Genomic DNA, 12698 nt, shown 5'->3' with positions numbered 1-12698 from the left:
TTATACTGTAAGCCGAAAGTTCCCTGAACTGTATAGTGCTGGAAGAGAAAACATACAGACAGGTCTAGAGAAGGCCTTAAAGTGGTTGTAACCCTTTAAAGCAATTTTTTTTTTTAAGTATGAATAGCTGCACAGTGCTTGTGCTGTGTAATTTGGCCCTTTGTATCATCTAAAATACCTGGTTGATCCTCTCTTGTGCTGTCCTCCCCTCTGTAAACTGACCAAGGTTTATCATGGCTGCTGGTCCATAATACCGTAGTCATTTTAAATATGTGCTGCTGTATACCTTATTTCATAGCACCGCCTGCTGCTCTCCTCCTGGCCTGACGTTAGCGGGGTATTCTCAGCCGCTCCCGCTGTACTTATCAGATCGGGAGAGGAGAGAGGAGAGCAGAAAGCGGTCATGTGCGCTATGAAATAAGCTATACAGCGGCATATTTTCTACACATACACTGGGCATATCTTTTAATGTAACAGAGGTGGCTGTAGCAATACCACACAATGCCTTTACAACCTTTTTAAAGCTGAATTCCAGAAAACCTAGAACTTCTCCTTTGCAGTGGGGCTGTTTCTGTGTAGGAGATTTAGAAAGTCAGATTTACTTGCCCCGATCCTCTGCACTGCTAGACCAGTCTTTGCAGCGTTAAAACAAAAAATTTGAATGCTCCGAAGGTCTAAGTTCCACTGACATCAGCAAGACTGTTGCAGGGTACATAGCCCTACATTGGACGTGAGGACTCCAAAGAGACGGTCCACCACCTGAGCATGCGGTAGTGCTGTGCCGTCTGCCAGGAAAGCAACATGTTTTACTGACCCCTAGGCTAAACAAGCAAAGAGTCCTTGCAGTTCTCATTGACCCGCACTAGTTTCCTGAAATTTCTGAGTCGTGAGACATCTGGGGGCTGCTGCTGCTGCGGACTGTCTGTGGCGTTAATCCTTTGAGTCCCTAACCAAGAACAAGTATGCAGCAAGCAAAATCAGAATAAACTCAGGACTCTTAATCCGCATACATTCCGAGTCAGAATATTAGCAAGGCATCAAGGGAACTTTTAGAGCTTCTACACACTGGACATGAAAAATTACACTTTTCTGTTTGCATGAGGTGTTCTACTCAGAGCACTATTAGCTTAGAGAGTCCCTCCTACTACCAGTGATGTGCGCTATTATTAATAATTCTTTCAGAACTTTGTGTTTACAAAATGATAACACTGTTGTCCTTGTCTGTGTTTGTTTTTTTTCTTAGGTTTGTTAGTCATGAGAAAGTTCCTGTTCGTTGGAATAGTATTTGCTGCTGTACTTCATTTCATGCTTCATATATTTATTCAAAAGAGAGCCATCTCCACGTAAGTGCCTTTTCTGTTCTGATTTGTATGTTCTGCACACTTTAACACCGTGGTAAAATGTATACTTTTTTAAATGAATTATTGTTCTGGGTTTTAAAGTGGGACAAATATCTTTTTAAAACAAACACTCTGAAATTGCAAGTTAAAAATGGTGCATGCATAAATACTTTCAATCTGTGTTACCTTTTGCATTATTCATATATCCTATTATATCTAAGCTATCTTTATAGAGTCTGTTCCTCAGAAAAAGTGGGAGATGAGGAAGGCTATGCTGCCCTTTGGGGAAGTCATGCAATCATTCCCTTACAATAATGTCTCTGTGGGAACCATTTTTAATCTTCGCTGGGGGTGTAATAGGGTGGTATCCCCACCCTAACCCACCTGTACTGCTGTTTTATAAGCGGTTTGTTACTTTTCTTTTTACTAAATGCTGCTGTCTATAATACCTATGATATGATATAGATATCGATATAGATATCTATATCTGTATAGATATCTATATAGATATCTCTCTCTTTTATATATATTTATATATATATATATATATCTATATCTAATATATAGATATATATATATATATATATATATATATATATATATATATATATATATATATATATATTATCTATATCTCATATCTGGGTAACATTCTTAAAAGCCATAAGACACATATGCAAGTGTGCTTGCATGAATTGGAGAAATCTTCAAATGTGATGCACGACATTGTCATACTGAAAATGAGTGTCTTCCTCTCTGGTTCTGTGTATATCAAAGGCAATATAGTGTCCCTAAAAAGATGAAGAAACCAGAGCAAACGGGATAGTGCAGAAAAACACAATTTAATGGGTAAAACGTAGATAAAATGCACTTGAACAGAGCATATAACCGGAAAATAAGTCATCAGGTAGCTGGTCCCATTGCCATGCTTGGCACTATCCCCAAAAACAAGCCAGCAAATGGAGAGTAAAAGTTTGCCCAAATAAATAATTATATTGCACTGAACAAGACTTACCACCAATTCACTTGGTCTCATGTGCCTGCGGAAGTGAGACTTAAGAGCCAGGAGTGAGAAAAAGGCTCCCATGGGAGCTTTTTTCACTCCCGGCTCTCCAAACCTGAGGCACAGGCATCTGATGGCCCAGGAAGCAGCCCTTGTGGAGTGGCCTGTAACAGGGAAGGAAGTGGCCCAACACTTAAAGTGGTTCTAAAGTCAGTCAAGTTTTTTCTTTGTTCTATTACACCAGGGATGGGACCACCATACTCTACATTTGACATGAAGGAGATCTTTCTTCTTCTAAAGTCAGAAGGTCTATATCTTCCTTCTGTGTGCAACAGCCCCCTGAGCCCCATCTCGATTCAACGATGTTGCGCGAGAGTCTCGGCTGGCCGGGCTCTCTCTCCTCATTGGCTGAGACGGCAGCGGGGCACCATGGGCTTCCGCTGCTGTCAAAGTCAGTGAGCCAGTGAGAGAGAGGAGGCGGGGCCAAACTGCAGCTCTGTGTCTGAATGGACATACACAGCAGCGACTCAGCTCGGCACTTGGCGGGAGGGAGGGGCCAGGAGTGCCAAGGAGGGACCCGAGAAGAGAATCTGGGCTGCTCTGTGCAAATCCACTGCACAGAGCAGCCAAGTATAACATGTTTGTTATTTTTAAACATAAAAAAACCCAAGACTTTAGTATCGCTGTAATAACGTAAGCCCGAACAATAATTTGCCAAATCAATGAACACTAGAAAGAAGAACTGGATTGCCTATAGCAATGAGGGGGGGTTTATACCAGATGGGACTGCCCATAGGTGTTTTTTTTCTGTCTAGTGTCCTACACTGAAGGTGGTGCTATAAAACCCTATGGTCAACAATCAGAAGAGCTGTGTCCATTAATGAACTTAGAGAAAGGGATTTTACAGTAAGTAACACAAAATCCTGTTTTTGTCCATATTACTCATAAAAAAAACATCCGTTGCTTTCTGCTTGCCTTTTCTTTTGCATACATGTACGATTTGTACTTTGCAATTTCAGAGTTTTTTGCACAGAAGAAAAATCTTTAGTTCTGCTTTGTTACCCTGGGTTTTTTTTTTTTTTTTGAATGTTGCTTCAGAAAAGTGTCAACCCTAAAAGATATTGAAATTTTTAATTCAGTTTTACCCCCCTGTAAAGAAGCAATAGAGGCACCCACTTTCACACACAGTGCAATGCACAATGCCTGGGTGACGATATTGCCATGTTGATTCACCTTTAGGTAGAGGCATCTGGGATTTCCCTAGTCGTTCTGGAAAATGAAAGGTGTATGCCCTGTCACCTTATGGTTCTTGTCCTTGCAGCTTTGTTGGCTCAGAATGTTAAAAGTCCACGTATCATTAAAGGTGACAGCTAAAAAAAAATTCATAAAACTTAAGTCTAAGGAGGTCCAACTGTTGAAAAAGCTTGCACCGAGGTACATTCTCAGAGTATCTCACAATGAATTGCACCACCTCAACAAGCGAGGAATTTTTCCTCGCTTTATTGCACAATATCACAGAACAGTGTAAATTTCGGCCTATAGTACACCACTCAGCGCCACAGGACCTCTAACCACATTAATCTAGATCCTTCAGCAGATAAAAGGACATACAAAGAGCTATCTACCTGACCCTCTGAAATAAAGATATAAAAACCAAGGGTAAGGAGAAAAAGAAAAGCAGCTGTTTAAAAAAGCAAATCAATATAAATAAACAGTATATAAGACATACATATGATAATAGATGGTCATATACCAAAACAGCGCTAGGTTGAACATAAACAGAAGTGTGGCCAACTACACACATAAAAAGTCCATAAGACTAGTGCAGTATCAGTTGTGATTCAGAGAGTGTTCGAGTAGATCCTAGAGCATGTCACAGCGTGCACCTTCCACCGAACATTCCAACTCCACCCTATGTGAACACACTCCCCTTCGGGGGTCAAACTCACCAGAACTTTAAAAATCAAAGCATCCAATTTTAAGAGATATTCTGGACCACCTCAATACAGCACTTCTCTGGGCAATAGGGAGATGCAGGGGCTCCAAACCATTCAAAAAACGAGATAAGGCATATATAGCGTAATTCCGTTTTATTAATGATAAACACCATAACCACCTCCCCAATGCCAACAACGTACCAGATTGTAATAAAAACAGAGCAGATTAAATTAATATGCACCGCACCGTGGCCGTTTGGAACCGGTCTCCGCAGTAGACAGAGCGGTGGTAACTTCCTTGTTCCGGGTCCGACCTCGATGGAGCGCAAACGTCACTTCCTGCGTCGTGTAAGCCACGCCCTGACGCGTTTCGTCATATCCTGACTTCGACAGAGGGCGTCCCTCTGTCGAAGTCAGGATATGACGAAACGCGTCAGGGCGTGGCTTACACGACGCAGGAAGTGACGTTTGCGCTCCATCGAGGTCGGACCCGGAACAAGGAAGTTACCACCGCTCTGTCTACTGCGGAGACCGGTTCCAAACGGCCACGGTGCGGTGCATATTAATTTAATCTGCTCTGTTTTTATTACAATCTGGTACGTTGTTAGCATTGGGGAGGTGGTTATGGTGTTTATCATTAATAAAACGGAATTACGCTATATATGCCTTATCTCGTTTTTTGAATGGTTTGGAGCCCCTGCATCTCCCTATTGCCCAGAGAAGTGCTGTATTGAGGTGGTCCAGAATATCTCTTAAAATTGGATGCTTTGATTTTTAAAGTTCTGGTGAGTTTGACCCCCGAAGGGGAGTGTGTTCACATAGGGTGGAGTTGGAATGTTCGGTGGAAGGTGCACGCTGTGACATGCTCTAGGATCTACTCGAACACTCTCTGAATCACAACTGATACTGCACTAGTCTTATGGACTTTTTATGTGTGTAGTTGGCCACACTTCTGTTTATGTTCAACCTAGCGCTGTTTTGGTATATGACCATCTATTATCATATGTATGTCTTATATACTGTTTATTTATATTTATTGCACAATATACTGGGGTGTGTGCTACAGACACTTCTGAGTTTTAGGGCTTATGGAGCTTAAAAAAAACACTTATTCAGACCTATAGCTTTTTTTCAGTCAGAAAAAAACAAGGGCATGTTCTGCGCTGTGCTTTTGAGCAGTAAAAACATGCGTAAATGCACACATTTGTGCATAAATGTATTCCACTGGCCATAATAAAAAAATAATCTTGCCAATAGAATGCATTTATGCTCATCACAGTCTCTGTCCTGCCAAAGGTAGGAGTCCTGTGCAGGGGAGGCAGACATTAGAATGGGGAAGTGTCATGTTAGAGTTTACTGTACATCACAGCCCCCGTTTACATTACAGTGCCCCCCTTACAGAGCAGTCCCTATTACATTACAGTGACCCCTTTTACAGTACAGTGCCCTCTTTTACAGAGCAGTCCCCGTTACATTAATGTAAAGGGGCACTGTGATGTAAAGGGCTGTGATGTAAAGGGGAACTGAGGACACTGATATAAAGGGGAGACTGAGCTGTAAAGGGGGGCTGAGGTCAGAGTCTGTGAATAGCCCCTCCCCCAACATGTATTTCTGTTGAACAAGCCCAGAGATTTCCCCAGCTGTGCCACCCATCCAGGGGGATAACACGACTATCTCAATTAAGGGATGCGCTGCTATCACAACCCTGCCCTCAGATGGCACAGGAATGGAAGGGCAGCAGACTGATGAGGTTGCCCCATGCTCACTCAGAACACCTGACTGGCTCCCAGTGCTCCTATTGTCAGTTTGAGTGCTATACAATAATTGCAAGAGACTAATATGAAGTTTAATTTCAGGTACGTACAATAGTTGCATTAAAAAAAAAAAAATGTAACAGATTATTTATTGCTACAGACCTGCATTAATGTGTGCCTTTTTTACATTTGCTTGGAATCCAGCTTTAATAGTCATGACAAATTAAACTGTATATAAAGTCATGTTTTTGTTTTAGGTTTTGGATAGAGTGGTGAGAGGGAGAGAACCCCTGTTAGGTTTTTATTGCTATTTGTGTACCCGCTAGGAAGATTTACTCCTCTGCTTAAGGGGAAAAAAACAATTCTCTGGAATTGAGAAAATTTCCAATTGTTTGGTTCAGTGGGGAAACTTGTTCCAGTGAACACTTGTCTAAGAAGAGATGTAGACTGGCGCCTGTGCACATGCCATGTGCTTTGCATAGCGACACATCCAAAATTATCCACGTCTCCTTTAGTGGGCGGTACTGTCCACTAAATGCGACCATTTAACTGATTGGGGCCTCACCCCAAACGCCCTGTAATCGTGTGCAGTGCACGTGGTTTTGAAACAGTGGTGAGGCTTTTTAGCTGTTAAAACAGGTGTTGAGGTAGCAATGTGACATCTCCTCATCTTGTCAAATGCTCTTTAAAAAAATCAGTCCTCTGCAGAGGGTGAAGCTTGTGTAAATGAACCCCTACTTTTTATGTTTTGTGTCTGCAGAATAGAAAGTGAAGGGAAATCTCCTTAATCATGCACAAATGTAAAAGAAAACCTGACGGGTTCTAACCATTCCCTGCTCTATCCAACATAAAAATTGCCTTTAGAAATACACTTTGCGATAGCTGAACCAAATTATTTTAGCCTCAAGTTCACCTTTAAAAATTCTTCTCTGTTTTACTGGATGTAATGCAAATAGTTTTTCTTAAAAAAAAAAAAAAAAAAACAATTTCTCTCACTTTGCTGATTTGTTATGATAACAATTATATGTGCAGATCCATTGTGCCCCTACAAGAGACTAGCACACCACTCAAATCATCGACTGCAGACACAGTGAACTATGCACTAAGGTATATGGACAGAGACCCTCTCATTATGCTCTTAAATTGGAGCCAAACCTATACTTTCAGTCTGTATAACATTTAACCATGGATTAATGCATGCATATACACCAATCGGCCATAACATTACGACCACCCCCCTAATATTGAGTAGGTCCCCTTTTGCCACCAAACAGCCCTGACCTACTGAGGTATGGACTTCCCTAGACCTCTGAAGGTATGCTGTGGTACCTGGCACCAAGCTGTCAGTAGGAGATTCTTTAAGTCCTGTAAGTTGCATGGTGGAGCCTCCATGGATTGGACTTGTTTTTGTAGCACATCCCACAAATGCTTGATTGGATTGGCGATCTGGGGAATTTGAAGGTCAAGTCAATACCTCAAACTTGTCTTTTTCCTCCAAACCATTCTGAAACCATTTTTACAGAATGGCAGGGCGCATTATCCTTCTGAAAGTGGCCACTGCCATTGGGGAATGCTGTTTCAGTGAAGGGGTGTTCTTGGCCAGCACAATGTTTAACTAAGTCACAGGTGTCAAAATAAGATCCACTTGAATGGCAGGACCAAGGTTTATCAGCAGAACATTGCCCAAAGCATCACACTGCCTCTGCCATCTTGCCTTCTTCCTATACTGCATCCTGGTGCCATCTCTTCCCCAGGTAAGCGACACACATGCCAGGCCATCCACATGATGTAAAATAAAATGTAATTCATCAGACCAGGCCACCTTCTTCCATTGCTCCGTGGTCCAGATCTACTGCTCACATGCCCATTGTAGGCAATTTTAGCTGTGGACACGGGTCAGCCCTAACTGGTCTGCGGCTACCAAGCTCCATATGCAACAAACTGCGATACCCAGTTTTGCTGCCTACCATATCCCACCCACTTTCAGATGACTTTGTAACAAGATAATCCATGTTTATCACTTTATCTGTCAGTGGTCATAATGTTATGGCTCATCAGTTTATTTACATCCTCAACACCATAAATCATCTTTAATGAAATGACTTGACTGTCATCTTTCAGTCTTTCTTTTTTCTAATCAAATCATCTATAAAGTGATTCGGCTAACCCAATCTAAATTGAATGAAACTTAAAAACTGTATTTTGATAGCTTTCTCATCCTAATTGTCTGTGGGAAGTGGAATCAAACTTTGTTTTCCAGTTTAAAAAATATTTTTATGATATCTTATATATTACCTTGTAGCAAATCTATTGTAATGATCCCATTGCATACTTGCCAATAGCCCCGAATTTGCGGCACAATCATGACAATCCGACTTACAGCCTGATTTTTTTTTTTTTTTTTATTGTCTCGGCATTTGTCCCGGCCCCCGGGGGCCACTCTGTCACCCCCCCCCACCTCCTCAAGGAAGTATTGTGGTTTGGTCAGAGTGGCGCATGGTCAGCCGAGATGATCCTTCCATTAGCATAGCCCCATGACACACAGTGTGTCATGACACTATGCTCGTGGGCGGATCATCTCGGCACATGCAACAAGCTGCCTTTGTCAGAACACCGCCGCGGGACTCAGGGAGACAGGCAGCGAGCCGATGTCCTGTACTTCTCCAGCGAGGAAGGAGCAGGCAGGGCCGTGAGCGTCACTGCTGCTCTGATCGTGCCCTATGCCATGCTGCCTGCATATTGGGGACGCAGCGGGTAGGAGCTGCTGGGTGCGTTAGAAGGTTGTATTTTACAGCCTGCGGATGGTGAGCGGAACTCCCCAGCAGGACCAGGTATGGGCTGTCTTCTCACTGTTCTTAAACCTGACCTGGCTGTGGTGTTGCTCTATAAATATAGAGCAAGGGCCACAATGGCACTGGCACACATGTCAACACTGCTGATGTACGCTGCCCTGCAACCTGCTGACTTCTGTACGCTGCCCTGCAACCTGCTGACTTCTGTACGCTGCCCTGCAACCTGCTGACTTCTGTACGCTGCCCTGCAACCTGCTGACTTCTGTACGCTGCCCTGCAACCTGCTGACTTCTGTACGCTGCCCTGCAACCTGCTGACTTCTGTACGCTGCCCTGCAACCTGCTGACTTCTGTACGCTGCCCTGCAACCTGCTGACTTCTGTACGCTGCCCTGCAACCTGCTGACTTCTGTACGCTGCCCTGCAACCTGCTGACCTCTGTACGCTGCCCTGCAACCTGCTGACCTCTGTACGCTGCCCTGCAACCTGCTGACCTCTGTACGCTGCCCTGCAACCTGCTGACCTCTGTACGCTGCCCTGCAACCTGCTGACCTCTGTACACTTCATAGTTGCCAGCGTCACTATTTGGCCTCTTTTTCTCTCTCCCCTTCCCTCCCTAACTCTCTTTTTCTCTCCCCTTCCCTAGCTCTCTTTTTCTCTCCCCTTCCCCTCCCTAGCTCTTTTTCTCTCCCATTCCTTCCCTAGCTTTTTTTTTCTCTCCCCTTCCTTACCTATCTCTCTCTTTATTTCTCCCTCCACCCCTCTCTTCCTTCTCCCTCCATCCCTCTTTCATCTCTGACTCTAACCATACCCCTTTAAGCCATGCCCAATAGTTTAAACCACACCCACTTCCCACCGCTGCGCGCACCCCTTTTTGCTTTTCCCCGCCTATGCCACACCTACAAATGCATGCCCTCGCCCCTAATTATGATACTTTGCCTACAGACAAAAGTGTCTCTATATTGTTTTTTACAATGTTGCCAACTATGCCATTGTCTGCTAGAGAAATTGATGATGACCATAATGAGACCCGTGTCAATGTCTGTAAGCCCCTATCAACCAGTGAGATGTTTACTTCATGCCAAAGGGGCAAAGCTGGTTGATTGCTAGCTCTGACAGTACTTAAGTGTATTCATTGACATTTCATAAAAGAAAATACAGAAGAATGAGTGTTATTACCCCTCATGGAAATTGATGACTTTTTCAACATATTTGAATGGGCATACTTTAATTTTCAATTCAAGTAGTGCCCACAGATATAGGTGATCTATTAACAAATGACACACATAGTTGGTGTGGTGTATTCACTTTCATGATCTAAAAGAACAAAAATGCAGATTTGACAGATTGAAAAAGTAAGTACACCAGAACATTTACCGCCACTTCAAATCTAGGGGATTAGAATTGGGTGTTCCAGGTTAGGAATGATGAGTCTCCTCCGAGAGTATGCGGATGAAACCTCACTTATTCAGACCTCAGACATCTAGGGTCTGTTGTTCTTTGCTATTGATATGTATGGTGTTATGCCAAGATCAAAAGAGCTTTCTAAGGCACGACAAAGAAATTTGTGGATGCCTAGTCATTCCATTGGAAGAAAAATAATCTTCAAGTGGCATAGACTTCAAGCAGCTGCCTCGCTGTAGATAACAAAGCTTGGAAAATACTTTCACTGCAATAAAAAAGGGTATATATTCAAGAGATGAATCAATAATTTTACCCACTTATGAAACGCTGAATATGCAATTCAGTTTTGGCCACCAATCCTCAGGAAAGACTGTTGAATTGCATAGATTACAGCCATTCACTCTTGAAGAAGACATGCTTAATGCCGGCCATAGATGGTTAGAATCTTGACTGGTTCAGCAGGAGTCGGCCAAGATTCGAACCATGTATGGGCAGGCTGAATGTACCAAATTGATCGATCAACTTGGGTACAACCAGCCTGCAGGATTTTGGTATAGCAGCTAGGGATAATCAGTATCTTCTCCCAGTGGGGAATGGCTCAGCAGGAGGGATTCCCGCATCTACACTGTCTGTGTTGATGGAGGAATCAAGTGAATCTCTTTCCTGCAACCCTAAGGTGCAGGAAAGAAATTTTGCACTTTGTATGGCCGGCCTAAGAGTAGATATGAATACAATGTGCTAATATATCAAAAGTGTCCCCAGTAACTGTGATTAACTGTTTATTATAAGGTCCCTGAAAAGGAAACACAGATTTAAAGGGGTTGTAACCCCTCGTGTTTTTTCACCTTACTGCATCCTATGCAGTAAGGTGAAAAAACTTTGGACAAAAAAACCTGACACTGACCAGCCCTCTAGCCTCCCCCCCCGTTTTACTCACCTGAGCTCACCCCCTCTGCCCCGAGTTCTCGGCTCTTAATTTGATCGATTGATAGCAGTGCAGCCATTGACTCCCGCTGCTGTCAAGCAAATCCAATGACCCCGGGGCCGAGTCCGGCATTCTGTGTCTATGGACGTAAATGCTGGACTCGGGAGTATGCCTGCAAAGTAACCCCCAGGGAGAGTGCTTCTCCTAGGGGGTTTATCAATGTGAGGAGGAGCCGCGAGCGCCGCTGGGGGACCCCAGAAGACGATGATCGGGGCCACACTGTGCAAAACTAACTGCACAGTGGAGGTATATGTTTGTTATTTAGAAAAAAAAAAAAGGATTTACAACCCCTTTTAAGATTAGATGAAAGGAGATTTAACCTGAGATTGTGGAAAGGGTTAACACTGTTAAAACAGTAAAACAAATGTGGAAATCCTCCCCCCAGGAAGTGGTACTAGCTGAGTGTTGACAACTTCAAAAAACTTTTAGATGTCTTCCTCAGGAAGCAGAAAATGCAAGGCTATGGAAATTGTTAGAAAATAAAAATCACACATACATACACACATGTAGGTTGAAACAAATGGACTTTTTTTAACTTTATAAACTATGTAACTGCCAATTTGTCCAGGACTGACAGGCCCAGCAATTTCATTTCAATAGCTGACTATATGATACTAGAAGTCTCCAAAAGCCCCAACATTTCATTGTGGGGTGTTCAGGTACCTTGCAACAGTTGAGGGTCAAAGCAGATGCAAGATTACAGTTGGCCATTTAACATCTAAGACCAGGACAGGCCTTCTGGAACAATGTGCTGAAGACCTATCAATCAAACATAGTTTTATGGTCTCAGTACCACTAAACGTGTTTACTCCAAACTAAAGACCATATTGCAGAAGAAGAACCTCATAACAACTGTGAAGCATGGTTGTGGAAATGTTATGGTTTGGGTGGCTCTGCTGCTGCTTTAGGGCCTAGACAGTTTGTAGTTATTAAGTCAACTATTCATTCTGCATCAAAATGTGCTTTATAAGAATGTGAAGCCATCTGTTCAAAAGTTGAAGTTGAACTGGAAATGAGTCTTTTGATGCGTTTAATGATCCGAGGCACACTATCAAATTCACCCTAGGAATTGCTCAAAAAGAAACAGAGGGATATGGACCACCCTAGTCAAAGCTTTAAATTGATTCCTATTCAAATTTTGTTGGAGCATTTTGAAACAGGCAGTGCATGCAAGGAAACGTCACACTTTTTAACTGGGAAGTGGTCAGAAATGTCAGTCTGGTAGGCCGGTATACTAAATGCCTACAGAAAGTAATTTCTGTTACAGGGGGCAATGCTAGATTTTGATGCCAAGGGTTGCTTACTTTTTCACAATATACCATTACATCTATTTTTGATTTTGGTTAATAAATTATGGCAAATGCACTTTTTCTTGTGGTCTTGTTCAGTTATATGACCTTAATCTGTCGGCACTGTTTGAATGAAGATTGAATGTTTGTGTATTCAAATTTGTTGAAAACTTAATCATTTTCCATGGTGTGTACT

The 12698-nt window shown here is 42.7% G+C and overlaps 1 protein-coding gene across 6 annotated transcripts in view; it reads left to right on the top strand.

Moving 5' to 3' along the window:
- ST3GAL6 (ST3 beta-galactoside alpha-2,3-sialyltransferase 6) overlaps window positions 1-12698 on the top strand; it is a 322642-nt gene that overhangs the window by 173685 nt on the left and 136259 nt on the right. For 4 of the 6 annotated variants that reach the window (XM_073616973.1, XM_073616974.1, XM_073616976.1 and 1 more), the window contains 2 exons: window positions 1244-1343; window positions 7067-7141. In XM_073616973.1, coding sequence (XP_073473074.1) covers window positions 1244-1343; window positions 7067-7141 — 175 coding nt within the window. The remainder of the gene's footprint in view (window positions 1-1243; window positions 1344-7066; window positions 7142-12698) is intronic. The other 2 variants (XM_073616978.1, XM_073616979.1) reach the window with 1 other exon arrangement.

The sequence above is a fragment of the Aquarana catesbeiana genome, linkage group LG02 (genome assembly GCF_042186555.1).
Source record: "Aquarana catesbeiana isolate 2022-GZ linkage group LG02, ASM4218655v1, whole genome shotgun sequence".
NCBI classification, from domain to species: Eukaryota; Metazoa; Chordata; class Amphibia; order Anura; family Ranidae; genus Aquarana; species Aquarana catesbeiana.
Note: the sequence above shows the minus strand (reverse complement) of the source record. Positions and strands in the feature narration are given on the sequence as shown.